This window comes from Cajanus cajan, chromosome 7, assembly GCF_000230855.2.
Source record: "Cajanus cajan strain Asha chromosome 7, NIPB_CcT2T_4, whole genome shotgun sequence".
NCBI classification, from domain to species: domain Eukaryota; kingdom Viridiplantae; phylum Streptophyta; class Magnoliopsida; order Fabales; family Fabaceae; genus Cajanus; species Cajanus cajan.
This window is the reverse complement of record NC_138523.1, coordinates 51,567,801-51,594,790: the sequence shown is the minus strand read 5'-3', so window position 1 is coordinate 51,594,790 and position 26,990 is coordinate 51,567,801. Positions and strand designations below refer to the sequence as shown.

Sequence of the window (26,990 nt, the reverse complement as noted above, 5' to 3'; positions counted from 1 at the left end):
TGGGACGGTAGACGGGTTTGGTCTTCAAACTGGGCAATTCATGACACTGGTGGAGTTAGAAAGTTGCTCAAGAATCGGCTAAAATTGGTCAAAACTGGGTAACAGATGGTGTCAGATTTTTATTTTTATTTTTTTCAGTTCTGGAAATTGGTTGCATTTCTTTTTTATATGAAATATCATTATATTTTGTTTTTTTTAAAGACCATTGTAGTACTATATTTAAGTAAATGCTTATATATGGAATTTATGTATTATTATTATTTAAGTTTATGCATTATTATTTAGTTATGTATTAGTTTTTATTTTATTAGATATTTAAGATGATTTTTTTAATGCAAATGTAAAATTGAATCTAATTTCGTTACTAGTACTAATTAGAAATTATTTTTGTAATAGATATGACTATTAGTTATCACAAACAAGTATTTTCATCACCTATAGCAATTTTGTCAAATGTCTAATATGATTATGTTGGCAAATATTGATTGTATATAACTTTTTGTTTATTTGTTTCATTAACTTAATATTTATTATGTTATATGGCATTTAAATAAATATATATATGTTTATTTATTTATTTATTTATTTGTCTATTATTGGTTTGATTATAGTTTAATTATTGATGAATTAACGATTCAAGATGTCATAATAATTGACAAACGCCGTTCAACCAATTGATATAAAGTATAAGCTCCTTGCTGAGAGTTAATAAAATGTATTTCGGACGATGTATTTGGAGAATCCTGAAAACCTATTGTTTCTCGACTTTGTGATGGCATATGACTAAGATAGATAGTGCTTTAATTACATTGATATAATCATATCTTCTAATATTTATTCCTTTTATTTTAAAACACTTGTCCAGGTTGCACGGTTTTGTTTGAATTTTATTTAAAGTATTAATTATTTTTTATTATTGACAGTTTCATAAAATGAATAAGTGCATTAGTTAAGCAACAAAAATAATTTATTAAAAAGTAATTTGATCCAATGAATTTTTTGAAGCCTTTGTTTTGAACCAAAGGATTCCATTTTTCACTTCCAGTTATAGTGTGTGTGTGTGTTTTTTTTTCATGTTCTCAATAATTGAGCCAAAATATTCTGTTAGTTCAGCGTAGGACAACCATACACACTTAAAATTTGAGTTCTTTTATGTTTTATTTTTGGTGTGTTGTTCAATTAATTTATGTAGGTTTGAATCAAATCTCGGATATGAAATAAATTATATTAGAAAAAGAATATTTATTTTATGTGTATTTATAGTCTTTGATAGAAATTAATACCTGTATTATAGTTATTAAAAAGATAAATAAATAATTAGTGTACTCACCACCTAATTAAGCAAGGAGCACTGTGTCTGATAACCTGTAGCTACAAACATGTTGGAGGTTTCTTTTCTGCGTACAGTTCTTCACTTTTTGTTTCTTTATGAAGTGCCCAAAAACAATGATACACAACTGACAAACCATTTTAGTTATGATTCCTTTTCAGTTTGACAAATTATTTATTGCAAGAACTAACCAATCCCTGGACTGTTTTATACAAGTTGCATATATTTGAACAGCTACATTAAACACACAAGCTACTCATTTAAATTTTAATTATACTGATTATATATCTTTTTTATTTTTATTTTTAATGTCACGTCCTGTGCATTAGTTGTTGTGTATAACCATTTCTCTATTGTCGATAATCTTGGTCATTTGAGACGGAAAATAGATTTGCGAATCTAAATACTCTTAATATAAGCTATTGAAAATTTGTTAATAATAGGATTTTACCGTTGAATCGTATACTGTTATTTTAATAATTATTATATTAAGCCAAGATAATTTTTTTTACAATTAAGTCCTGATAAATTAAACATTTATAAATATTTAATTTATGATAGTATATAGTTATATTTTCAAACATACTACAAGTCAAAATAAAAAGTAATTGAATAAGGAAAGAATAATTTTTAGAACAAGTTTTGTAAATTTACTAAAACTTGTAGTCCAACAACTTATTGATCCAATGATAAAACCTAAAGCTTAAAATGCAACATATGATGTTGATATGTATTTAATGTTTTCATTCAGACATAGCAGCAAGAACCCTTCTTACATGATACATGTTCCGATAAGGAATAAACATGGCAATGAATAATGACTTGGGTGCTTTCCAGTGGACAACGATGGATTAACATTGTCATTAACCTCTTCAAGTTCAAGGCCTGCGCACACTCACAAGACTTCAACATCACAGTTATATTTTGTTTTCCTTTTTTTTTTTCTGGGGGCAAATTTGATTTTCTTGGTGTGCAAAAAAATAAATAAATCAGTATTGTTTAATCTAACATGTGGATTCATGCCTTGTGTCTTACGTGACGTTATGGTGGAAAATTATTATAAAGGTTAACAAAATTATTATATTTAACAATTTATGATTGAAAAATAATATAATTTTTCAATAATATTAATGCATTTTAATTATATTTTAAATAACTCACATAATCTATATTGTATAATTCAACATGCCTTCGATGAAAAATTACAAGTAGAATGACATGATTTATGATTTTGTCACATAATTTATGATTGTATTTATGATTTTGTGTTTTATTTTTCAAACTTTATGGCTAACGAATTAGACTAACATGAAAGTAATTATTTGTTTCTTAATAATTGGTTAACTAAATTTTGTAAATAAATTATCTTTTTAATTTTTTGTTTTACATTTTTTTTATGTTATAATCAAAATGAGATAATGATAGTTGATTCTAACTAATCAAATTATGCAATTCCTTATCCTTTCTCACTCAAATTGGAAATATTAATTCATAAAACTAATAATGGGCAAACCATGTTGTAAATACATATTTTATTGATGATTCAAGATGTGTTATTGTAAATGAAGATTTACACATATTATATATTTTTAACATTCTTTGAGACACATTTTAAGGCATCGTGGTAAAGTAATTGAAACATATACAACACATCAAAAACAAAAATTAAATGAAAAAGATTATGTTGTCAATCAAATATATAATTTGCAAATGAATAGACTTGTAATATCTTATTAATATGATGTTAATAAGAACAACTTAAAATCAGATTATATGTCCTTAATATCATGTATAGATATAAGTATTAAAGTATTGTTGAGAATTTTTTTTATTCAAAATAAAGAATATTTTTTAATAAAAAAATCTCAATAATACTTCTAATTGTATCTAAATAGATTCTAAACATAAAATTATAAGTTTTTTTAACCCAATCAAAATCTTTTTTTACAACATAAATTATAAATTTTTTATCCGTGAGTAATGACATTATAGTCAATTTTAAATGCACGTTTTACAAGATGTTGAATATTTAATTATAATAGTCATATATAATATCCATTACTAACATTCATCAGCATTATCAACACGATTTTTCTTATTTTGGCAATAAAACGTGTTCTTAGCTTGATTGGTTGAACAATCAATCTAGTAAATGTTTGACTAAGAGTTGACAATAAATAAATATAAATATTTAGTTATTTAGTTGATGCATTAATTAAACCCGTAACTTATATAAATGATCTACAAGGTGGGTGTATGATCATTAATATTATCCCATACACATTACAAAATTTGAGAGATTATTTCTCATCTTTAATGATAAAAACAAATGAAGGCCATTAATATTAGAATATTCATTAAATTTTTAAAATATTTTAAGATTAGTATACTATTTTTTTTCATCCTCATATAAAGTTTGTTTTTTACATAATTTATTCATTAAATTAAAATTTGATGTAAAACATAATTTATTGAATAAAATAAATTTAAACAAATTTAATTTTAAAATAAGTAGATCTCTTTTCATTAGATGACAAAATTATTATATTTCCTTATTAACAAGCATGATTGAATTGAAAAATATTTATAACATACAATAAAAATATTTATAACATAGTATTGGTTTTTTTTTTTTTTGTATTTTAATATTAATTACTAAATTAAAGAATTATAATTTAAGAAAAATTATGGAATCAAATACGGACAATGGTCGTACATAAACCGATTCGATAAGAAAAAATATATTTTTTATTAAACTAAAAAATTAAACAAAATATAAATTAAATTATAAAATGAAAAATAAAATGAAACCAATTTAATGCTTCACCTAAATCTTTCTGATAATCAGGCAACGACCAGCCTCTGAAGTCAAATTGGCCATAATTTGTTTTACCCAAAGTAGAATAAGAGTAATGTATTTAAATTGTTACTATTTCACACTGTATCAAAAACTGCTATTTTCACCATCAATTTATTATCGTAATTTAACGTACAAAATTACCAAAGTCCATTATTTGACTTTGTTATATTTATTATTATTATTTTTTTATTATTTGAGATGAGTGCGAATATTAGTGATATAAATATATGGGTGTCAGAAACATTATAGTAGTACTTATGTTTATAAAACAAAAATAAAAACCCTTTTGTTAGCACAACACAACAGTGTGGTTGCTGGAGAAGAAGATCGAATCGAAACGCCAAGTTTCTTTCTTTCGTTCGTTCTCGCTGAACAAATAATGGTACTGAGGAGGAAGAAGATGGAGCAGCGCTTCACCTTCTTCTTCTGCTGTTGATTTCATGGCCACCTCCCAGTCCCAGCATCGCTGCGTTTTCGGTATGCCCCTTTATTCAGTGTTTCGGTGTTCAGTAAATGGGAAATCGAAATAAAATATTTAATTTCTGTATTTTATTTATTTTTTAATTCTCCATCTTCGTGGCTCCATGATTATCGCAACCTTGGATGTTTTCGATTTCAATTAGATTGGAATTTGCGAAATTAATGCCCGTTGGTTGTTAGGTTATGACAATTGTTGTGATTCTGTTGTAGTTGGGAATATACCGTATGATGCCACAGAAGAACAGCTTGTCGAAATCTGCCAGGAGGTTGGTCCTGTAGTCTCATTCAGGTAACTTGGAAAAAACTTAAGCTCGTGTTAAAACAATGCGTGTTTTAAACTCTGCCATTAGAGGATTAGTTTTAGACTAGGTTCTGTTTGGATAAACTTCTTGGCGAATATATCTGGGAGAAGAAAATAAGAAGGTAGAATGATTTAAACTTCTCCAATAAGCTAAAGACACTTTTTGGATAAATTTCTATACAAATATTTATTGTGCTTATGGAGTAGTTTGTCCAAATAGGGCCAAAATCAAGTTATACACTTTAACTTTTGGAAAAGTTAAATAAGAGGGCAGTCAAAATAAAGTGCAAAAGTTGGTTTTAGCTTATGGGGGAAGCTTAATTCATTTTATCTTCTTATTTTCTTCTCTTATAAGTTATAAATGCTTATAAAAAAAGTTTATCAAATAGGACTTTTATGGCTATAACTTGAAGTGGCTTTCCAAGCCTGTCCTAAGGGATAAGTTTCATAATGAGATTTTTTCTGTAGTTTCTTAGAATTCCTTTTTGCCGCTTGATCAATGGCTTATTTGGTTGAAGGATTCCCATCTTTTATCTGCAGATTAGTTATTGACAGAGAAACTGGGAAGCCAAAAGGTTATGGATTCTGTGAGTATAAGGATGAAGAGACAGCTTTAAGTGCTCGGCGAAATCTTCAGGGTTATGAAATTAATGGGCGGCAATTACGTGTTGATTTTGCCGAAAATGATAAAGGGACTGATAGAAATAGAGAACAGGTATATTGTCAAAACTTTTTGGATTAGTGACAAGTTATTCTCCCAGATCTCTCTGCTATGTTTACTTTAAAGGAAGTGCAGTAAATTGCCTGAAAGGAAGCTCAACTCCAAACCCGTCATACTGGCATGCACCCTGAAAGTCATGAATAATTGGACATATGTAGCCTCTCAGTTATATTTACTTTTTATAATTATATTTCATTTTTCAAACCACAATTTTTTATCAATGTGAAACCAAAGGGAAATAATTATTAATTAAATATTTTATTGATCTCACAATGATCAATATCTTTTACTTGTTGATAATAACATTTTTGACCAAATAAAGTAAGTAACCCACATTCGCTCAAAGGTCTTAAGCATTTTGACACTAAAGTAACATGAATACACTAAAGATCATCATTAGTTTCAAAGATGTCAAAGGCATTTAGGACAATGTAAAGATTTTTTTTCTTGTTTTTTCCCCAATTTCTTTGTGGCTGTGGAGGTCAAAATAGAGGAATCATGTGCTAAATGTCAGTTTAATTTCAGATTAAATTGATTCTTTTTCTTTTTTGGCACAGGGTCGTGGTGGGCCTGGAATGACAACAAATGTTGGTTGGTTCTTTATACTCTTGCTATTCTTATATGTTGTGATAAATTATCTCACATATAATCACTGCATTGTCTTTTTCTTTCTGTATTTTTCATTTTCTCATTTTATGTATTAAAGACCCTCAGAAACAAGTTGGTGGCCCAGCTGTCCATGGGGAAGCAGTTCAGCATCAGCCTATTGGTCTTCATATTGCCATAACAGCTGCAACTGTCATGACAGCAGCTCTAGGTGGTGCTCAGTTTGGCATCCAGTCAAATCAAAATAGTTTGCAGAATCAGTCAGCATTGGCACATGATCCTTTAACTCTGCATCTGGCCAAAATGTCCAGGAGTCAGTTGACTGAGATTATATCTGAGCTCAAGGTAACTATTTGGTAAGGTTAAATTCACCTTCGTAGACAACCTTCACTTTTCTTGACTTATTCATTCTTGTTATGTTGGCAGGGAATGGCTACACAAAACAAGGAACTGGCTCGCCAGCTGTTGCTTTCAAGGCCACAGTTGCCCAAGGCTCTTTTTCAGGTGTGTACTTTTCTCCTGTATCAATTTCTTTGTGGATTTATTTAAGAACGACATTCTTTGTTGACAAACTTGTCTCTTTCTAGTTTCTATGCATATGCTTGTATGATATAGATGCCCATTATGGTAGCTATTAAATTGTGTAGAAGACAATGCATCGATATCATCAAGTGCGGCTACGTTGGAAATAAACAAATGAGATAAGATTGATAAGAATTAAGATAGTTGAGTTGAGTAGTGGAGATTGGCGAACAGTTTATATCTGACAGATATGACTGCTAGTTCAAAAGTAAAATAAATTGTTGGATGACCTTTTCTCATATTTTCAATTTAAATATGGATGAGCTGAGTCTTTTTTTTTTTTTCCTGTCTTATATGTCATTCATGTGATTTTGTAAGAGTCCTTTCTGCTTGATAGAACTGAAATTCAGGGCATGGCTGTGGTCAGATGGTAGGGAGGCAAATGACTCTTTCTTTTCCTATCTAGCTAGAGATATTAGAACAGATGGCTGAAATTCATCATGAGATTGGCAGTTACACTTGGAAGTCTTAGAATTGGCAATTGCACAACCTTTGGAGTTTGGAGCAGGGATGCAAAGTTGGGAGCATATTTCTGTAACTGCTGCAGCCAAGCTGAATAGCAGTTGGAATGGGAGAAATAACATGAATTCTGGTTTAGTGTCTGCAGGTTTTTTCTCAAAATAGAGACTTCATCTCCTGTTTGATATCAATTGGGATGAAGAACGAAGAGGGGGGTGGGGGGTGTGACATTTAACTTATCAGGAACTTATGGAGAGAAAAACCAATGTTTTATGTTTTTGGTGTAGAGAGAAATTCCATCCTTTATACCAATGCAAGGTGAAACAGTTAAGATTGATGCTTGTGGGAGATAATAGAGCCCTAAATGAAGAGGAAGTGATTGCTATTGCAGTGAATGAAAAGAATTAGAAGCTCTTTCCTACTTTCAGCCTTGGGGACAAGCTTTATTTTTTAGCAGGTGGTAATGATGGGAGCTGAGATTCAAGTGGGTTAGTAAGATCCAGAAAGGAAACCCCAGCTATCAGCAAAACTACAACTATAACTTGTATTAGTAGTTTTGCATTTGTTCTGTACTGGAGACTACATGATGACAGTTATTTATAGAAAATAGCTGATAGCAGTTTCATATTAGGATTTATCTATTAGTAGGGTGTTTAACTAGGCAAGTGTGTTATTTGCAGTTTGTGAATAGAGAATACTCTCTGTAAGAGGCTTTTGTCTCTGGGACAGCAGGTGTATTGCTGTATTATGAGTATGATTTGTTGGTGTTCTATCAGAAAGTATTACAAGACTTTTTTGCTAAAGATGCTCTGCCAACACAGCTTTTTTATGGGACATGGGTTGGTGTTTTGTTTACAGTTTGTCTTAAATGCAGAAGGAAGGTTTTTTTAATGGCCTAATTGCAATTTTTCTTTTTCTTTGTGCTTTCTATTTTCTTTATGAGTATTCCTTAATTCTTATCCTTGATTCTTGTGATTTTCTTTCCATAAAATTTATCGCCTAAAAAAAATATGTCAATATTTGTTGTGTGAGCTGTAATTTAGAATCTTTCAATTTGGTGTGCTACTCTGTCTTCGTTATGACAATCAAAGCATAGCTGATAACTCTTTCCTTCAAAGTTACAATTTTATTGGTGTGTTCTTTATAATGAACCATATTTGTAACTCTAAAAAAATATAACATTTGGGGATTTTGTGCTTCTCTCCTCCTAATCTATATTTTGAGAAAAATCAATGATTTGGATAACTTTTTGATCATCATGTTCAAAATTTGCTGTATATGCAGGCTCAGATAATGCTAGGAATGGTGACTTCTCAAGTGGTTTGTTTTACTACCTTTTTGCTTGATGTTCATTCCTTATATATTTTATGCCAAATCTGTCATCCAGGACTTAAGATTTAATTTAGGGTGCTAGAAATTCCAACTTCCTTGGCTGTGAACTGAACCTGTGAATTTGCAGATTACAGTTAGGGAGTGTTTGGTACATGACAAATTTTTTCTGTTTGGGAATCATGATTCACGGGAATTATAAAACCTAGGAATCATGATTTATAGGAATGATGAATATATGTTTGGTTGTTCATAAGTGTTTTTGAGAATATTTATAAGTGTTACTTGGGAATCAATGATTTTTACTACATTAAATAAGCAAATAAAGGTAACATGACAATTTTACCGCATTAAAAATTTAATTTTACCATAGGAAAGTTAGTTTCTCGCCTCCTCCATGAGAATATTTTCATAGGAATCCTATGCAAAAAAATTCTTGGGAAACAGTGTTTCTTAGGAATATTATTTTTTAAATAACAAATTAAATGTGAAAACTAACATTCCCGATGTTAGATTTTCGAGAAAGTAAAAACTTTCCAACTTTCCATGTACCAAATGCCATTTTAGTGTGTTATGGGACAGCTAGAAGCAAATGTCAGCTAATATTTTTTATTTCATGTTTCTAATACTGCCTGTGAAGATCAATAAGTCTGTAAATATTTTCTTAAGCAATTGGATACTAGGAATTAGGAATTATTTGCAAATGATTTCGTGGACAGCTGTATACAGGACAAGTCAAAATTTGGGGAACAAGTAGTCCAAAACTTGAGGTCAAAGTTGACTAACTAACCGTTATTAATAAATAAAGTCCTAATGACTGAAACAAGTTAACATGCACCAAACGTCCATTTCTGACATGCTTGAAAATACCTAATTATAAAATTAATAAAATACCACTTAAGACTAAATGACTAATATAATATCACCTGAAGTAACAACGAATAACTGCAAATAATGATCTTTTAAGGTTTATGTAATATCAAATTAACATTAAATTTATATCACACTACTGAGATCTTTATGGTCCTTAAGCTTATTCCTACTAGATGTTCCAATTTTCTTTTTTATAATAATTTTTGCAGTTACAAATGCCAAACCTTAGGATGGTTTCAGATCAAGCCTCACAGTCTTTAATGAGTGAAGGCCAGCTGGGTCAGCCATCATTGATTCAAACTGTGTCCGGCCTTCCTCCTCATGGGCAGAACAAGTTGCAGTCTGGTTTGACACCTTATGCTCAAGAAGGCAAAATCAGCACAATACCTCATAATCCTTTGGTTCCTAATCAATTAACTGGACATCCAAAGCTTACAGTGCAGCCTCGAATTCCCCTTCAACAACATCCAAGCAACCTTGTAATTCCGGGAACATTGTCAGGGCAGTCTAGTTTAATGCTTCCTTCTGTGCGTCCTCCGGGTTTGGGCAGTTTGTCTGTTAGGCCTCCAATTCAACCAGCAACTTCAACTGCTCTGAACCAGCAAATGCATGCCTCTTTGCTACAGCATTCTGTACATGTTGGAAACTCAACTGTAGGACATAATATTCAAATGGTCCGCCCAGATGCCAGCTTTCAGGTGCAAAATTTTGCTTTTTTTTTTAGTCCTTTTTATGTTGCAAAGATATGGATATTTTTAAAATCTATGCTTTAAAAGTTAAGATTAGAATATGCCATGCTTGGTTAAGATCTTTTCTGCTCTGTGCACTTTGTTATTGCTTGTTATTTTGACGTAGCAATTTGTATTAGAGGAAGAAAGTGGATGTCCGTAGCAAGAGATATTAGAGCATAACAAAAACTAGACAATTGGAGTACACATCAACCAAGCAAAGCTTTCTATTCCCTCTGCACATCTCTCAATAAAACGCTGAACCAAAAAGGGGATGGGATGAACCTCAATAAAACAGAAGTTTATCTTTGGCCAATTTGGGAGATATTTCTGCAGCAAAATCAAACATGCTAGTCTGTGTGTAAAATTACGAGTTTGAATAAGTTAGTCTGTTCATAGTCGATCCTACCTGAGTTTGATCAACTCTTGTTTTTTGACCCTGAATTCTCTCACCCAAGTTAACTGGAAAACAATGATCTTTGTTTAAGTACTACTAGTCAAACCAAACACTTTAACCTTTGAGGATATCCCTCCAAAGTTGCAAGTGGAATGATTTCAAATTTAAAAGTGAAAAATCTGAAAGAGTCCATGTTCAGTACTCCTTTTATATTTTATGGTTATAAATAGGTGGTTCGTTCATGTTTGTAGTTTTTTTTTACCTTTCTTGCTTGTTTTTGGTTTTGAGGATTTCTTATCCTCTTGCATTTGTATCTCTTGTTTCTTTTTTAATAAATTCTTTGTTTATCAAAAGAAAAAAAGGTGGTTTACAAAGAAGAAAATCACCAAAGCACCTGCTATTGAAGCATCATTGACATTTTGTAATGTTTTCACATTATTTACCTTACATGAAAATGTAAGTTATTGGCTATGCTTTGAATTTAAGATGCTATGGAGCAGATAACGTGTAGAAGTATAAGCTTATTTTCTCTTCACTTATTTTGAGCTGGCTACAACTTCTATTTTTAAAATAAAGTATATAACTCCATTCATTTAAGCAGCCTGGCCCCTCCAGTTCATCAGCTAATTCTCAGTTATTGAGTAAAGGTGATAAATCTTCTAAAGTTCTTGACGATTTAAATTGGGCTAAGAGAACTAATACATATTCAAACATGCCGTTGGGAGTAGAGAAAACAAACATGGTTCGTGATTCTTCAGAATCTATTACTCGCCCGTCGAAGCTCATGAAATTGGATGAGGGAAGGAGCACCTCTCTTTCAGCAGGAATTTCAGACATGCCTGTCACTGATGGATCATCTCATGTCCTTGGAAGAAGCTCATTGCCTGTACATGCAGCTCCTAAAGCAGAAGGACAATATTCTGAGCAACAATCTTCTCAGGTATGTGTGACCAGATTCATAGATGAGAAGTGAAGGTGGATAATTTTCTTATGAAATTATTTTACGATTCATTGTTAAAGTTTGAATTTGGATGCAAAAATTACTGTATGGTCACTTGTCATCTCTTTTGAGATTCTATATTTTATTGCTGAAAAAGCTAGTCTAGAAGTATGTCAAGAATATACTTCAGAGTACAGTCTGTTTCTTAAATTAAGTCCGAAATTTACATAAGGTTATGCTTATGGCTAGATATACTTAATTGGATACCCTTTTTAGATGAATTAAGGTGATAGACTGATTTTACTTTTGAAATAAATATTTACATCTGTTAAAGGTGATTACTGTTGCTGATATTTAATGAGTTAGGTATTTGTTTTGATTCTTTTAACCACAATGGATCCTATCTTGTTTGATCAACGTAACCAGTCATTCTGGGTTTATAAATCATTATTCTTATTTAATTTGCTTATCCCAGCTCACACCTGATGTGGAATCTGTTCTGCTCCAACAAGTATTGAATCTGACACCAGAGCAATTGAGTTCCTTGCCACCAGAGCAGCAACAGCAGGTCATTCAGCTCCAGCAGGCTCTTCGGCGAGATCAGATGCAGCCCTCATAAACAGGAGTTCATGAACAGTTCAAATAGCATCAACCTATTGTATACTAGCATTTGCTGTAGATTAGGTTCAGAATATCAAAATTCTTTGGACCACTATTGTTTTTCTTTGTAATTTGTTTTCTTATTCCTTGGCCAAATATTTAATGTAGCATTGAGGAACTCCGGATGGGCACGCGTATAAATCCTTTAGAAGAGAAATATTGTACAATAATAATTTTGGCGATAAATTCTTTTGCCGTTGACATCTTTAGCGTGGACTGAATATCTTTGCCTTGTCATTTGAGCTATTATTATTAATAGCATGCAAATGCTTGAATATATTGCCCTTGTACTTAGTTGCGTTTTATCGTTGATACTTGATACCACTTGACTCAGACAAAAATACGGCTGAACTCAATATCCAGTGTACTGATATTCGTTCCTTTCGTTTTCCTTTGTTTCATTTTCTATAATTCTCTTTAACCGTCTTCATAATCCAATCCTTATAGCAAAGGAACGTATTAAACTAGTCACCGTACACAAGTGCGTTGTTGCTATCTGCATACGTGTACACTATTCACATATTTGTAGCAATATGATGGTTGGTTTATCATTGAAAACTTGAAAGAAGTGCATTCCACTTTTGCGATCAGAAGAAAGAACAACTTCCACGTGACATTGAAATGTGTTTGATTTAACTTTCTATAAGATTATTACATAGTGAAATTCGGTCTTTCTACTCATGAGTATCAAGATGCGTTGATTTTAAGATCCTTGACAGCCCCTATCAAGTTTCTGTCTCTTTCTCCCACACGGATGTGGGTGTAGGAGTTTGAGGAGTGAAAAAACTGTTTTGCCTTTATGCAATATATGGATGTTGTTTTGTATACATGTCAACCAACAAGATGTGATAGAAAATACGTCATTCACATATTCCAAATGTGTAAGCTAGTTGACTTGTTGGGAAAGGAGAACTAGTAATCCCTGTGGACCTACTAATATTTCGTTTAGAAAACTGATGAATCCAAACCAGACCACAGGAGTAACGTCCACACCAGCAAGTGGAGGAATCACCTTGCGGGTTGGACTGAGAAGCGGCTCAGTGGGAGCATATGCTATTACATATGGAAATTTTCCCACCGGGAGTTTTGGGTACCAAGACATGACTATTCTCAAGATAAAGAGAAAGCCAAACACTGAAAGGAAGGGACCTAGAAACCCAATGGCCAACTTTGCAGTTGCAGGGTCAAGATCAGCAAGAGACAATCTTGTCACGAAATCTGTGGAAGCATGTGATGTTTCTGGTATGCTGAACTTGAGAGTATTCAAGACTAGATTTGAATTAAGAGATTTCTGCGTGGTAGCTGCATCCAATATTGAGGATATTGTTACACCTGCAGAAGCTTCAACTTCAGCGTAACATGAGCAACATGGCATGACTGGAGAATTTCCATAGCTATTTCTTTTAGTGAGATACTTCGAACTTTTCTGCAACAATTAAAATCTCAAATTAGGCTGAGATAACATGATATTAATATAATGTGTTTCAAAGGTTCTAAATCGTTTAAAATTATTGAAGGATATTTATTTATTTATATACATGACTCACTACAAGGAACAAATTAAAAAGAAAAATACAAAAAATGAAACTTATGCACATCCAATAGAAACAATATCGATATAATAACTGTGTAGCAGCATTAATCAATATATCACGATTTAAAGTAGGCATGAAACCAGTTTAAGATGAGTTCATCAGTACAAGATGATGAAGGAATTGTGAAAAATACAGCAAAAAATAGAAACCAAAATTATTAGCTATAAAATGAGCTCTCTCAATTCGGCAAAGCCAGGAAAACAGACTTGTCCTACAAAGGGAAAGGAATCATTGAAATCTTGAGACATTCAACTCTAGGTAGTAGCCATATAAACCACCATAAGCTGCAATTAGGAGTGACATTTGTTCCACTTAATCCTAAATACCTGAAACATCTATTCAATAAGCTACTACAATTGGGAATTTGAATGAAATTCCCATTTTCTTTTCTTGATAGTAATAATATGTCCTGTACCAATCCAAGTTGGGATTATTAAATAATTATGACCAGATTTTGGAGATACTCTTGTATTTGTAGAGCATCAAACAAAGGCATAATGTATGCTTCAATTTTGTTCTTTTGAACTTTAAAAATCAAATTCCTGACTTTGCTGGGAATTTTATCAAATAAAGCGTGCACACTTTCAAGGAATAACAAGATGACATAGCACAAATTCAATGCTTCTTTCCAAACTCTTTAAAACATATCAATAATAAGTGAAGGAACCCTGGCTCCATGACGTTTTGCTGCTAACCAATCAGCACCTCAATATATTAATTTACTTATGCAGGAATACACATAACAAATCTATCAATAATTGAAATGCCAATAATCTATCACATGGTTTCTCTTCTCGTTCTCACCTATTTCAAGTCAAACATACAATATAGATTTACACCTCAATTTCACCCAATTTTCATATCATTTAAAACCATCATCACATTTGTCACCAGGATCCTTAAACTCGGTACTAATATAATGAATGAATTCTGAGGAGTATAATATTTCAGCCATTTGAACTATGTCTGTGCTAAAAAATGCTACATGGCTATGACCTGGAAACACTATCTATTGGATATCTATAACAAACATTATGTTTCTATTATTTTTCTTGCCCTTCCTAATTAAATCAATTTGTGTTGTCCCGTATTGCATCCCAAATCCATCTTAAAGGAGCTTTTGCTAACCCACAAGCCTGTAGCACAATCAGACTGGCCCAGTCTCTAAGATTAGGAAGTGATGATGATGCCGCAGATTTTATCCTCCACTAACCCACCTATCCCTCTCCTTATCTCTGGTGCTTGCACTTCAATGTACCAGCAAAAAAAAGGGCTTTTGCTCATTCTAGCCATCCACTGAAACTAAACATTGTTTTATATATTTGGTCACTATGCAAAAATAAAGAAAAAAAAACAATTAAATGGTTAAACAGATTTTTGCTAACCATATAAACAATATTGGTGCACAGTTAATTCAAGATTTCAAAGTAATATAGAAGGGAATTTTCAATTTAATTATATTGACCTCAAATAGCAGCTGAAAACTGAATCCTAAATACATCAAAAGAGATTTTGAGCACTCCGGCCACTTGTAGTGTGTTGGATTGACTTCATGGTGAGAAATAAAAAAATTGTTTTTGTATGGTGAAGGCAAAGCAATAAATAGTTGGTTATACTTTTTCATGGTGTCACCATGATTTTGGGGAGTAGAATATATTCTTGAGTGTTATCCAAACACACTATTGATCATCAATATAACACATTTTTATTCAAGAGTCATGTTTTCAGACATCATATCATAGGATTAGGAGATGAAACTAGAATAAGAAATAAAGAAAAATTGAAATGGGTATGCCAAACGTAGCAAATGGAAGCACTCCCATGAGAAATTTCTAATGAGAACTTACCGAGGCGCCAAAGCCAAAATTGGTTGGTTTGCATTGCCGTCCTACAAAAATGGAAATTTGAAACAACAAAAAGTGTGAAGCGGGCTTCGATAGAACGGTAAGCATAAGAAAGTTGAACACTAACCTCTGATTCCCGCATGAACACGAAAAGTGTTCAGATTCAGAAGATAAGATTGCGTTGCCATTGTGCCTCGCCAGAACGTACTATTAACTGTAAATCTATCTACAAATTTATAATTCTCAGTTTTTTAAGCCACGTGTTCACCTCATGCTTTATTTTTACTCTACTTAAAAAAAAAAACTAGAAATAGGAATGTCTATCTTATATTCTAAATAAAAAGTGGAATTAAACAATTTTATGGAAAATAATTGATAAAATCAAGAAAATTGGATGCTTAAAATATATAATTCTAACAATTAACTATACTATGCTTGAACGTGTCAACTCTGTGAGGCCAGTCTTGTATTTATAATCAACGACCTGGATTGGCTTCAACAAAAAATTAAAGAAATAAAAAATTAACTTTATTCAAATTTTTATACACATTTATCAACGATTAAAATTATTTAATTACACTTATTTAGTTGGGTAGGATGGTTTTTCACTCGCCCAATATTATCAATTTAAGTCCAATTTTCACTTTCTTAACTAAACCTTTCATCCACCCAAATTTTTTTTAGATCATTTTAAGTACTTTGCACAGTCTGTTGAGAGTACAGTGTGTTGTTAGAGCATCTTCAACCAATGCTTTCATTAAAGTTTATTTTTTATTTTTTTAAATAATATTTTACATTTTTCTATAATACCAATTTATAGTCATTATTTTAAGTAACTCAATAATTTTTGGCAAAATCTACGGTAGACCAATAGATCATATAATGCATGGATGGACCAAAAGAAAAGAAGATAATTTTCATGTGATTTATTGAGAGAGAAGTAAAAAATATCATTAAATATATAAATAATTAAATTAAATGGTTCGGATTTATTTGAAAATAAAAATTTTATTAATGTAGATTTTTTTTATTGATAAATGATCATTTTGTCTAAACAAAAAAATTTGAACTCTACTCAACTATCCCAACCCTCCCTTTCACTTCTCCCCCGCCATTGCTATCACCCTTTCCACTCTTTTCAACTTCGATTTTGACAACCGGATGGATATTCCTTATCATTGTTGCTAGCACTCTCACTTGTGTTTCTTTTTGTTCATAATTCTTTCCTTTCCAATCCATTCATGTTCGGGGAACCCCAAAAATCAGTTTTGGTAGAAGAAATGAAGGTAGTGGCTGATCCTTTTCCCCACCAACTACCCAAGTTGAACCCAAACTCATAAGAAAATTCAACAACCACCACCAAAGTTGAAGCTAAACCAAAAAAGAAACCAACAAGCATCAAAGAAGCAACGAAGGCCCATGAAGAGAAGATTTTCAAATTGACTAAAACTTCTCAAATGGACCTAAAATATATCTATTTTTATATTTTATTATTCATGTTAATTTTAAGTTAATATATTTAAATAGCACTTGCTAAATAATAAATAATTATATAGTAGATTTTAATTAAAAAAATTAACATTGCAAAATTAAAATACATAAAGAAACACAAATAAACTATCACTAAAATACATAAAATAGAGTTCAACTTTTGTTATTTTCACATCTAAAACATTTCTAAATATGCTCCACCAAGTCTATATGAAGGTGATAGTGTATTTTCTTTTGATGCATGTGTGCTTTTCTTTCTAAATATCTTCTTAAAGCTTTATGATGTCCATTAAAAGTTCAATGTTGAGATATCATTACTCGGATCATCATATGAACAATCAAAATTGACATGGTACTCTTCTTGTTCATCTTTCACCATCATACTATGCAATATTATGCATGCATCCATTATCCGCTTCAATGTATCCATGCTCCAAAATTGATTCGGCCCACGTATAATTGCAAAATGTGATTGAAACACTTCAAAAGCTCTTTCAACGTCCTTTTTGGTTGCTTCTTAACGTTGGACACACATTTTTCTATTTTCTCCTAGTGGCTTTGGGATGATTTTACAAATATAACCCATTTTGGATAAATATTGTATGCTAAATAATACCCCATGTTGTATGTAGTTCCATTTATTGTTAGTTATACCTTAAGAGCTCTCTCTTTGCAAAACTTCATTAAAGACATCAACTTGGTTAAGGACATTGATGTCATTATTAGAACCAACAACACCAAAGTATGCATGTCAAATCCACAAGTTATGTGACGCCATTGCTTCTAACATAATAGTTAGTTTGCCATGATCTCCTCTTTGATATTGACCTTTCCACGTTGTAAGACATTTTCCATTCCTAGTGCAAACAATCAATGCTACCTAACATATTAGGATAGTCACATGCATCTCCAATTTTCAATAGATGTTTAATCTCATAGTTGTTAGGCCTGTCATGTACTGGATCCTAAATACCACATTCACTCCTTGGACAGACTTTTGTAAGCATTTCATTGCAGCGATTTCACCAATGTGCATATACTCATCCACTTTATTTGTTGGTGATCCATAAACCAACATTCGAATTGCAATAGTGCATTTTTGCAATGGTGAAAGACTTGTTCTTCCAGTTGCATCATTTCATAATTGGAAATATTCATCATTGTTGCTAACTCCTTTAATAATGCATAGGAATATATGTCTTCGCATTTGAATCCTCCACCGAAATTGATTATCGCTATATTCTAGATTTGTAGAGAAGTAATCATTAAATAAGCAAAAATGACCTTTTTTCACAATTTCTTGGAATGAGTTCTTTTACGAGCACGTTGGTTGGAGTTACTACTTTCTTCTTTCACATGTTGATCAATTAATTTTTTAATGCACTTATGTTATGTTTGAATGACAGTTAACTCATTTAATAAATTTTCATTCAAGCTCATTATCAAAATGTGAATCGTAAGGATCCATTAGATAAGACAAGGCAAGAAATCTAACACAAATATTCTCATTGACTGCAACATTATCCAAGTTGATTTGTGAAGAAAAAGAAGGAATCAAAGACTTTGATACAAATTTAACTAGTGTTTGCACTTGTTGTTTAGAGCAATTCCCACCATTAGTCATTGTCGAAACAACACCAAACATAGTCATTGTTGAAACAACACTAAACATGACAAAAGTAGCTGTTGGGATTGAAAAATTCATTCCACTTTGCCACGACATTATATAAGAACTATCCAAATATGACATATTTGGTTGAAAGAAATTTGGGTATGAATATAAGGAAAAGTTTCCCATGTTTGGATTATTTGGAGAATTTGAAAATTAAGAAGAATTTTGAACATTCAAGTTGCCAATTTAGTATCTAATTAAAAAAAAAGAATTAGAATTATATTGGTTGGCATCTCCTATTTATGTATACAAAGAAAAGTTACAATTAAAAAAATTAAAATAATAAATAGATATAACTGAAAGATGAATATATGAGAAAATAATATCAAAATTTTACAATTTATACAAATCATAAAAAAACATAAAAAATTAAATCTTAAATACTTTGATTAAGAAACAAAAATCACTATTATTATTTATTCATGTCGACCACTATTGATATCAAAATAAATCTAAGCACATACCGATGTTAAAGAAATAAAAAAAAATGATTTAGTATGATACATTTGGATATTATTTTATTATTATTATTATTAAACCACCTGCATAATGTAGGCAAGTACTTTATCTATTTAAAAATGTGACCACTCTCTTGCATAATTGATTCCCCTGACCTGACGTTGACCCAAAATGGCGGAAGGTCTGATCCAAATCGGAGTGGTGGGCTGCGCCGACATCGCCCGGAAGGTCTCCCGCGCCATCAGCCTGGCCCCCAACGCCGCACTCTGCGGCGTCGCCAGCCGGTCCTTGGAAAAAGCCTCCGCATTCGCCGCCGCCAACAACTTGCCTCTCTCGGCCAAAGTGTACGGCTCCTACGAGGCCCTTCTGGAGGACCCTGACGTGGACGCCGTTTACATGCCACTCCCCACCACTCTCCATCTCCACTGGGCCCTCCTGGCGGCCCAAAACAAGAAGCACTTACTCCTGGAGAAGCCCGTCGCACTCCACGTCGCCCAGTTCGACCGCATTCTTGAGGCCTGCCAATCCAATGGGTTGCAGTTCATGGATAACACCATGTGGGTCCATAACCCCAGGACCGCTGCCATGGCCCAATTCCTCAACGATGCGCACCGTTTTGGTAATCTCAAATCGGTATTCACATTCACACCCCCATTCATTCGCTCATTATAAGTTGCTTACATGTAGAATTCAATTTATGATATTAGAAGCTTTTGGAGATCTGGTTTAGAGAATCGATTGTGATATTGTTGTGGGTTGTACAGGTTCGCACATGCTTTACATTTGCAGCAGATCCTGCTTACCTGAAGAACGACATTCGTGTGAAGGCAGATCTTGATGCCCTTGGTTCTCTAGGTGATCAAGGGTGGTATTGCATAAGGGCAATTTTGTTGGCTGCCAACTATGAATTGCCCAAAACAGTGCTTGCTTCTTATGAACCTGTGCTTAACAAAGATGGGGTCATATTGGATTGTGGGGCTTCTCTCTACTGGCAAGATGGGAGAGTAGCAACCTTCCATTGCTCCTTCTTGGCAAACTTAACAATGGACATAACAGCTATTGGGACTAGAGGAACTCTTCATGTGCATGACTTTGTTATCCCTTATCATGAGAAGGAGGCATCTTTTTTGGCTGGTACACAAACCAGCTTTGATGATCTTGTCACAGGCTGGGCTAAACAGCCGGAAAAGCATACAGTCCACACTGATCTCCCTCAGGAGGCTCTTTTGGTCAGAAAATTTGCTCGCTTGGTGGGGGAAATTAAGTTCAAAAACTCTAAGCCTGATAACAAGTGGCCAACAATTAGTAGGAAAACACAACTGGTATTGGATGCTGTCAAGGCTTCAATTCAGAGGGGGTTTCAGCCTGTTCAGATTCACCACTAAACGAGTCTCCACTGTGAGCTCCTTTTTCTGTTGTGCATTCCAAATAAAAATCCGTTCTTCATTGGATTATGTATTTCTGAACTCTTCATTTCTGCCACATGCAGCTTATTATTCTGTAAAATACAACCATTCTAATTGATAAATTTTATGTCTTTCAAGTGTCTTAATTAGTGTGATGACAGGAATAACTAATACCTTTGTCTTGGTCTTCATCTTCATCATATAACTTGTTAGTTGACTAAACATGTCAAAGTGGCTTCTAATATAGAATCTTGACTTTTTTGACTTCACAGTTGACATTAAGTAAAACATGTTGACTACATGGAATCCATATGCAGTAAACTCGGAGGAAAAATTATATTTGTAAGGTATATATAATAAGAATAAGATAATAATTATTTTTAAAATAATAATTTTAATTTTATATTTAGGCTAATTACTAATTAGTTATAGAATTTTTTTTACACATGCGGAATATCATAATTAAACTCAAATAGCTTGAAGTTACCCTTCAAGTGCAAAACTTCACACACATGCTTTGTTCCACTATCTCAAGGTCTGAATCGGTGTAAGCTTAGTAACTAGTGTGTGTTTTGTGCAGTTGTAATAATAAGGGCAGGGGTGTGAACTCGGGGTTTGTTGATGACAATGGTCATGAAGAAAATGGATGGAGGCATGCGATGACTTGTTGACAATTTTAATTTTGAAAAAAAAAAAAAAACTTTCAAGGTATATATTCTATAAGCAATTAATATATCTATTTGAATAATAATAATAATATTTTAATATAATTAAATATTTTTAGTAGATTGTTAATGTCTATTTTTTTTATATTTATTTCAATATATTTTTAACTCTAAATAAATCAAGGTCATCAATATTAAAATGCTTACTAAATCTTAAAAACCTTTCATAACTAAAACAATACCTTTTTATTTGTTACCATCTAAAGTTTTAAATTTTGCATATTCAAATATATATAAAAAAAAAGCTAAAAAATAGTTTCATATCGTTAATATGGTTGAAATAAAGTCTCACTAAGAAATAGTTAGATCAACATACCTAGGGATGGTAACGGGGCGAGACGGCTACTGGTTTCATGATACTCGTCCTCGTCTCCGCGAGCTAAACTCATTCCCGTCCCCATACCCGTACCCATCGGGTATATAATTTTCATCTTCATCCCCGTCCCTGTCGGGTATCCAGTATACCCGTACCCGTACCCATCAAAATTTTTATTTTTTATTTTAAATATAATATTTTTAAATTACTTTTTTAATTATATTTTATAATTATAATTAAATTATTTCTCTATATCATATTATAATAAATAATCACACATAAAAAAAATACTAAAATTCTTTAATATAATTAAATTGAAAGTAGGTATTAAATTAAAATGGGAACGGGAACAGGTACGGGTACGGGGTGGATAAGTACATACCTGTACCCGTACCCGTACCCGATTTAATATATCGAGTTTTACCCGTACTCGTACTCGTACCCGGTCAAATCAGGTATTTCCGTCAAAGTTGGGACGGGTTCGAGTATTATCCGCGAGTACAAGTATATTTGCCATCTTTTGATATACTATTAGCAAATAATATTTAGTACATATACATTTAAAAAAATCTACGGCGAAGCTAAGTTTTTTCTTTCATTTAGGAATAATAACAATAGTAATCAGTAAAAATAAAGTGAAACCTGAATGATTTAGGGAAGTTATGAAAAATTAACAACTAGTTGAGAACCCAACATATTATTAGGCTTAAAGTAAATTTTAAATTTTGTTCTTACCGAAAATCTGCTGTAGAGCTGATCTGCCAGGTAAGATCGATGAGCCTTCTTTAGGGGTACGCTGGTGCTCCAAGATGGGGGTGGTACCTGCAAAAGAGACTCCGATGCTAAAGTTAGTGTTTGTAGGAGTATGAATCTCGTATAAGTAATGCACGTACCTTAGTGTGAATTAGGGTTGCTTTGGGCCTTGGGCCTGAGATAAGATGTAATGTGATTAGATAACGGACCTCGTCTGGGGCGAGATCCTCGGGAATCGGTTATGATTCACTTAAATGCCGAGCTGATGCCATGCGGTGCGCGTCCGAGGTCGGTTTGCATTGTGGTGTCGAGCTCGGAGCTCGGTTACACGGTACGGATAGTACACTAGCCACCCGAGCTCTGAAGACCGTAGGTCGAGGAGTTAAGACCGAGCTCGCTGGGGGGAGGTGACCTCTCGTGTACGTTTGCTCGTTGTGGTGCCATGTGTCGCGACTGTTCATTTCCCGGGAACGTGCAAGTGGCACGTTTATGGGAGATGACGGTTATGTAATGATGGTCTTGCAATTAATTGTGTTGTCAGGCGTGTCCCCTGACCGACACGTGGCGTGGCGGTTTTGAAATGTGGGAAGGAGCCCCTTTTCTTTTTCTTTCCCGCGTCCCTTCCCATTCACTCCACTTTCTTCTACCTTTTAGCTTCTTGGGTACGGTAGCCCTCTGTGCCTTCTCGTTCCTGGCTTTCTTGCTTTCGTCTCCGTTTTTATAGTCTTTCTTCAAGTCTTCTTGATGGTTGGTGGTTGTGGCGTCGGTTCTTCTGCGCCTGCCAGGGGCAAAGCGCGCGGCAAGGCGGTGGCTACCGGGAGGGGTGCCGCCGAGAGAAAAGACCTGCCCCCGCCTAAGGACCTGGAGCCGGGTGTTCCTGGTTACGACTGGGTCAAGCGCGAGATGGGGGGCATCCAAAGTGTGTTCAGGTCGCGCCTGGAGGTTGATGCGGTTTGGGAGACGCACCGGATTTGCGACCCCACCCTTTCCCGGAAGATTCAGCTTGAGCCCTGTCCGGTTGGTGAGGGTGTGTTCATGGGGAAGTCAACCGATCCCCCCCACTTTTATGTTTATCAGAGTTTCTTCAGGGACCTAGGCGTTTGTCTTCCCTTCACTCAGTTTGAGTGTGATTTCTTGAACTACATCAACGCGGCCCCTTGCCAGCTACATCCCAATAGCTGGGGTTTTTTGAGGGCGTTTCAGGTCCTGTGTGCGGTTCTAGGGCTGGAGTTGTCCCTTCGCGTATTCCTTCATTTCTACTAGCTGAAGCTGGGCGTCCCGCCGTATGGCATTCTTTCTTTGAACGGGAGTAAAGAAGGGGGTTTATTCACTCTTTACTCCCAATCTTATTAGAATTTCAAGTCCGAGTTTTTCCGGGTAGTCCTTGTGGACATCGACCCTTTGGAGGATGGGGATTTCTACTTTGGTGGACTACCGAAGTTCTCCTTTTACTGATGTCCTAAACCGTCTAGGTTTCACGGGGTGAACCCTTTGGAGTTGAGGGCTTCGGAGGCTGCCGTCGTTAAGAATCTCTCGGCCTTGCCTCGCCCGTTGGATTGCAGGTCGATCATGTCGCTTGCGAATTCGGCGCACAGGGAGAGGGTCCTGGAGGGTGAGTATTTTGTATCTTGGTATTTTGTTGAGGTTTGTGTAATTCTTTTTTGCTTATGTGCCTTATTTTCTGTCTGTAGGCCTTATAGGAAAAGACTTGTGGCTTGAGCTGAAGCCCTACTTTAACGTGACCGAGCTCGGGGTTTCCGAGCCTCCGGAGGAGGAGGTTTCCCCTTTAAAAATCAACCGAAAACGAAAGAGGGGTGGGAGAGAGGTCGGGGGGACCTCTGCCCCTCATGAGATAGGGGAGGTGGCCTCCGAGGTTATTGAAACTGGGGAGGTGGACCTTGCTGGGATTCCGCCGCCGGAGGGGGTCGATCGTGTGGCTGCCGAAGAGGTGGCATCGGCTGTTGAGCCAGTCGTCCAACCCGGCAAGGCGCCGGCTCAAGCTATTGAGCGGGTTGCCGTGGTGAGTAATTTTCTTCTCTTAGTCTTATTTCTATTTTTTGGCGTTTTGACTTGAGATTGTTTTCTATAGGCGGGGGATGCTGCCGAGGAAGTGGTCCTTGTTGCCGGGCGGGCCATCTCGACCGCCGAGGAAGTGATCCGGGGTGCAGTACCTGTTGCTCCGGTTGGTGAGGTGAGTCGTTGGCTCTTCTGTGGTATTTGGCGTTTTACCCTTCAAGTTACTTTTGTTCTTAGAAGAGTGTCTTTGCTTTTTGCAGGCGGGGAGCGACACTAGGGTATCTGCGCCTACTTCTGCCGAGGTCCATAGGGAGGGGTCGAGTTCCGGGCTCCCTACCCTTGGTCCGGTGCCGAAGCCGAAGCAGCCGTACCTTGCGTATCACTATGCGCAAGAGGGCGCGCCCATGCAATTGGAGCACTTGAGTGCGTCAGAGGAGGTCGACTCTCTGTGGAGCGCTGCGGTGACTCTGGAGAAGTTTTTCCCGAAGGGGTCGTTGAGCACGGCTGATCAGGCGATGATCGAGTCGGCTGGGCCAATGGGAAGTTTTGATGCCGCCCAGATCTTCCTTCAGCGAGGAACGGCCATTGTGGATTACTGGAAACACAAGTGGTCGAGGCAGCAGGAGGACATGGCGAAGTTGAGGAGCCTTATTCAGCCTCTGAAGGATGAGAATAAAGTCCTGAAGGAGGAGAACGGGGTTTTGACCGCCGCCCTTGGTGAAGCGAAGATGCAGGGGGCCGAGCTCCAGACGGCAAAGGGGGGCCTCGCTAGGGCCCAGAAGTCCTTGGAGATCGCCCTTCGCTCCAACGAAGAGTATGCTTCTCGGGTGGGTGAGTTGCAGGGGCTGGTTACCTCGACCCGGGGCGAGGTGATGTCTTCTCGGGAACATGTTTGCTCTCTGGAAGATGAAGTCGCATTTTTGAAGGGAGAGCTGGTGTCGGTGACCGAGCAGCGTCTCCGCGATGAGGTCATTATTGGTAGCAAAGAGCAGGAGATTGCTGCCCAGAGAGTAGACCTTTCGTCAGTGGAGGCCGAGAAGGCGGCGTTGCAGAGGAGACTTGAGGATGTTGAGCGCTCCATCGTGGTGGAGCATAAGAGGGGCTTCCTCAAGGCTGCTCGTCAGGCCAGGCTTCTTGTGCCAGGGTTTGACTTCTCCGGCATGCATGTGGAGAAGGTCGTTCGCTTTGGGAAGCTGGTCAAGGAGGATGACGTTGAGGATAGCTCCAACGATAATGCCTCTGTGTAGGCCGATTTTGTAATCGTAATTTATTTCTGTTTTGGATTCAAGTGTTGAATCCTGAGAACTTTGCTTGTATATATATACGTGTATATATATTTTTTATATTTTTTTTTTTGTGAAGGTTTAAATTTTGCCGTAATAAAGCCGAGGTTCGAACTCGACTTTAGCTTTTCGTGATGGTTCAAACTGGGCCGTAGAATGAGGGTTCGAATTTGACCTTAATCTTGCCGAGGTTCGAATTTGACCTCAGACTTGGAGTGATACATTTCATTAAGGTTCGAACTTGACCTCGGATAAGTGGGCGGATTCAACCTTAAGTTTACGTGGAGGTTCAAACTTGACCTTAAATTTTTGTGAGGGTTCAAACTTGACCTTAAACTTTTGTGAAGGTTTAAACTTGACCTTAAACTTTTGTGAAGGTTCAAACTTGACCTTAATGAACCGAGGTTCGAACTCGACCTTAACTTTACGTGAAGGTTCAAACTTTACCTTAAACTTTTGTGAAGGTTCAAGTTTGACCTTAATGAACCGAGGTTCGAACTCGACCTTAACTTTACGTGAAGGTTTAAACTTGAACTTAAACTTTTGTGAAGGTTCAAACTTGACCTTAATGAACCGAGGTTCGAACTCGAGCTTAAATTTTCGTGAAGGTTCAAACTTGACCTTAAACTTTTGTGAAGGTTCAAATTAACCTTAATGAACCGAGGTTCGAACTCGACCTTAACTTTACGTGAAGGTTCAAACTTGACCTTAATGAACCGAGGTTCGAACTCGACCTTAAATTTTCGTGAAGGTTCAAACTTGACCTTTTATTTTCGTGAAGGTTTAAACTTGACCTTAGCCAACCGAGGTTCGAAGTCGACCTCCATTTGAGGTTAAACGTAAAATTATGCGAAAAGGATGTGAGTTGGATGGAATGAGTCATTTTATTGATTATGTAAATGTGCCTCGTTAAAAACCCTCTCAGCCAAAACCCATCTTTCTATTTTTTGGGATAAAAGATTGAGGCGGGAAAAGAGTGCACGGCTCATTCATACAAAGTTCAACTAAAATAAAACTTGAGATGCGTAGCATTCCAAGTTCGCGGTATGGGTTTGCCGCTGAGTTCCTCCAGTCTATATGCTCCATTTTCCAAGTCTTCTGTAACTCGGAAGGGGCCACCCCAAGTGGGTGCGAGTTTCCCATCTGACGTGTCTTTTCTTGCTT

The 26,990-nt window shown here is 35.2% G+C and overlaps 3 protein-coding genes across 4 annotated transcripts; 2 read left to right on the top strand and 1 right to left on the bottom strand.

Annotated features, from left to right (window-relative positions):
* The first annotated feature begins 4,438 nt into the window (after window positions 1-4,438).
* CSTF64 (cleavage stimulating factor 64) lies at window positions 4,439-12,475 on the top strand. 2 transcript variants are annotated; one of them, XM_083060028.1, is made up of 10 exons: window positions 4,439-4,667; window positions 4,881-4,959; window positions 5,512-5,686; window positions 6,250-6,283; window positions 6,399-6,643; window positions 6,725-6,802; window positions 8,624-8,659; window positions 9,751-10,239; window positions 11,265-11,606; window positions 12,082-12,475. In XM_083060028.1, exons 1-10 carry the CDS (start codon window positions 4,631-4,633, stop codon window positions 12,223-12,225), a joined length of 1,659 nt encoding a protein of 552 aa, XP_082916154.1. In that variant the 5' UTR covers window positions 4,439-4,630; the 3' UTR covers window positions 12,226-12,475. The 2 variants fall into 2 exon arrangements, with proteins under 2 accessions (XP_082916154.1, XP_082916155.1); XM_083060029.1 differs by having other exon boundaries at window positions 4,440-4,667; window positions 11,268-11,606.
* A 569-nt stretch (window positions 12,476-13,044) lies between these two features.
* Window positions 13,045-15,985, bottom strand: CCB3 (cofactor assembly, complex C (B6F)). Its single transcript, XM_020376113.3, has 3 exons — window positions 15,833-15,985; window positions 15,709-15,749; window positions 13,045-13,692 (listed from the first exon to the last, which is right to left on the bottom strand). The coding sequence occupies exons 1-3, from the start codon at window positions 15,891-15,893 to the stop codon at window positions 13,153-13,155; spliced, it is 642 nt and encodes a 213-aa protein (XP_020231702.1). The 5' UTR covers window positions 15,894-15,985; the 3' UTR covers window positions 13,045-13,152.
* Window positions 15,986-19,451: 3,466 nt separating this feature from the next.
* LOC109812183 (putative oxidoreductase At4g09670) lies at window positions 19,452-20,879 on the top strand. The gene is made up of 2 exons (XM_020376090.3): window positions 19,452-19,960; window positions 20,092-20,879. The coding sequence occupies exons 1-2, from the start codon at window positions 19,499-19,501 to the stop codon at window positions 20,710-20,712; spliced, it is 1,083 nt and encodes a 360-aa protein (XP_020231679.2). The 5' UTR covers window positions 19,452-19,498; the 3' UTR covers window positions 20,713-20,879.
* The last annotated feature ends 6,111 nt before the right edge of the window (window positions 20,880-26,990 follow it).

Bases quoted from the DNA above. Each gene is read 5' to 3' on its own strand.
- CCB3 (XM_020376113.3), bottom strand. From the start codon at position 15,893: ATGGCAACGCAATCTTATCTTCTGAATCTGAACACTTTTCGTGTTCAT. The intron at 15,750-15,832 runs GTTAGTGTTCAA...CCATTTTTGTAG, and splicing joins TGTTCATGCGGGAATCAGAG to GACGGCAATGCAAACCAACC. The intron at 13,693-15,708 runs GTAAGTTCTCAT...TAATTGTTGCAG, and splicing joins ATTTTGGCTTTGGCGCCTCG to AAAAGTTCGAAGTATCTCAC.
- LOC109812183 (XM_020376090.3), top strand. From the start codon at position 19,499: ATGGCGGAAGGTCTGATCCAAATCGGAGTGGTGGGCTGCGCCGACATC. The intron at 19,961-20,091 runs GTATTCACATTC...TGGGTTGTACAG, and splicing joins GTTTTGGTAATCTCAAATCG to GTTCGCACATGCTTTACATT.
- CSTF64 (XM_083060028.1), top strand. From the start codon at position 4,631: ATGGCCACCTCCCAGTCCCAGCATCGCTGCGTTTTCG. The intron at 6,644-6,724 runs GTAACTATTTGG...TTATGTTGGCAG, and splicing joins AGATTATATCTGAGCTCAAG to GGAATGGCTACACAAAACAA. The intron at 10,240-11,264 runs GTGCAAAATTTT...CATTCATTTAAG, and splicing joins GCCCAGATGCCAGCTTTCAG to CAGCCTGGCCCCTCCAGTTC.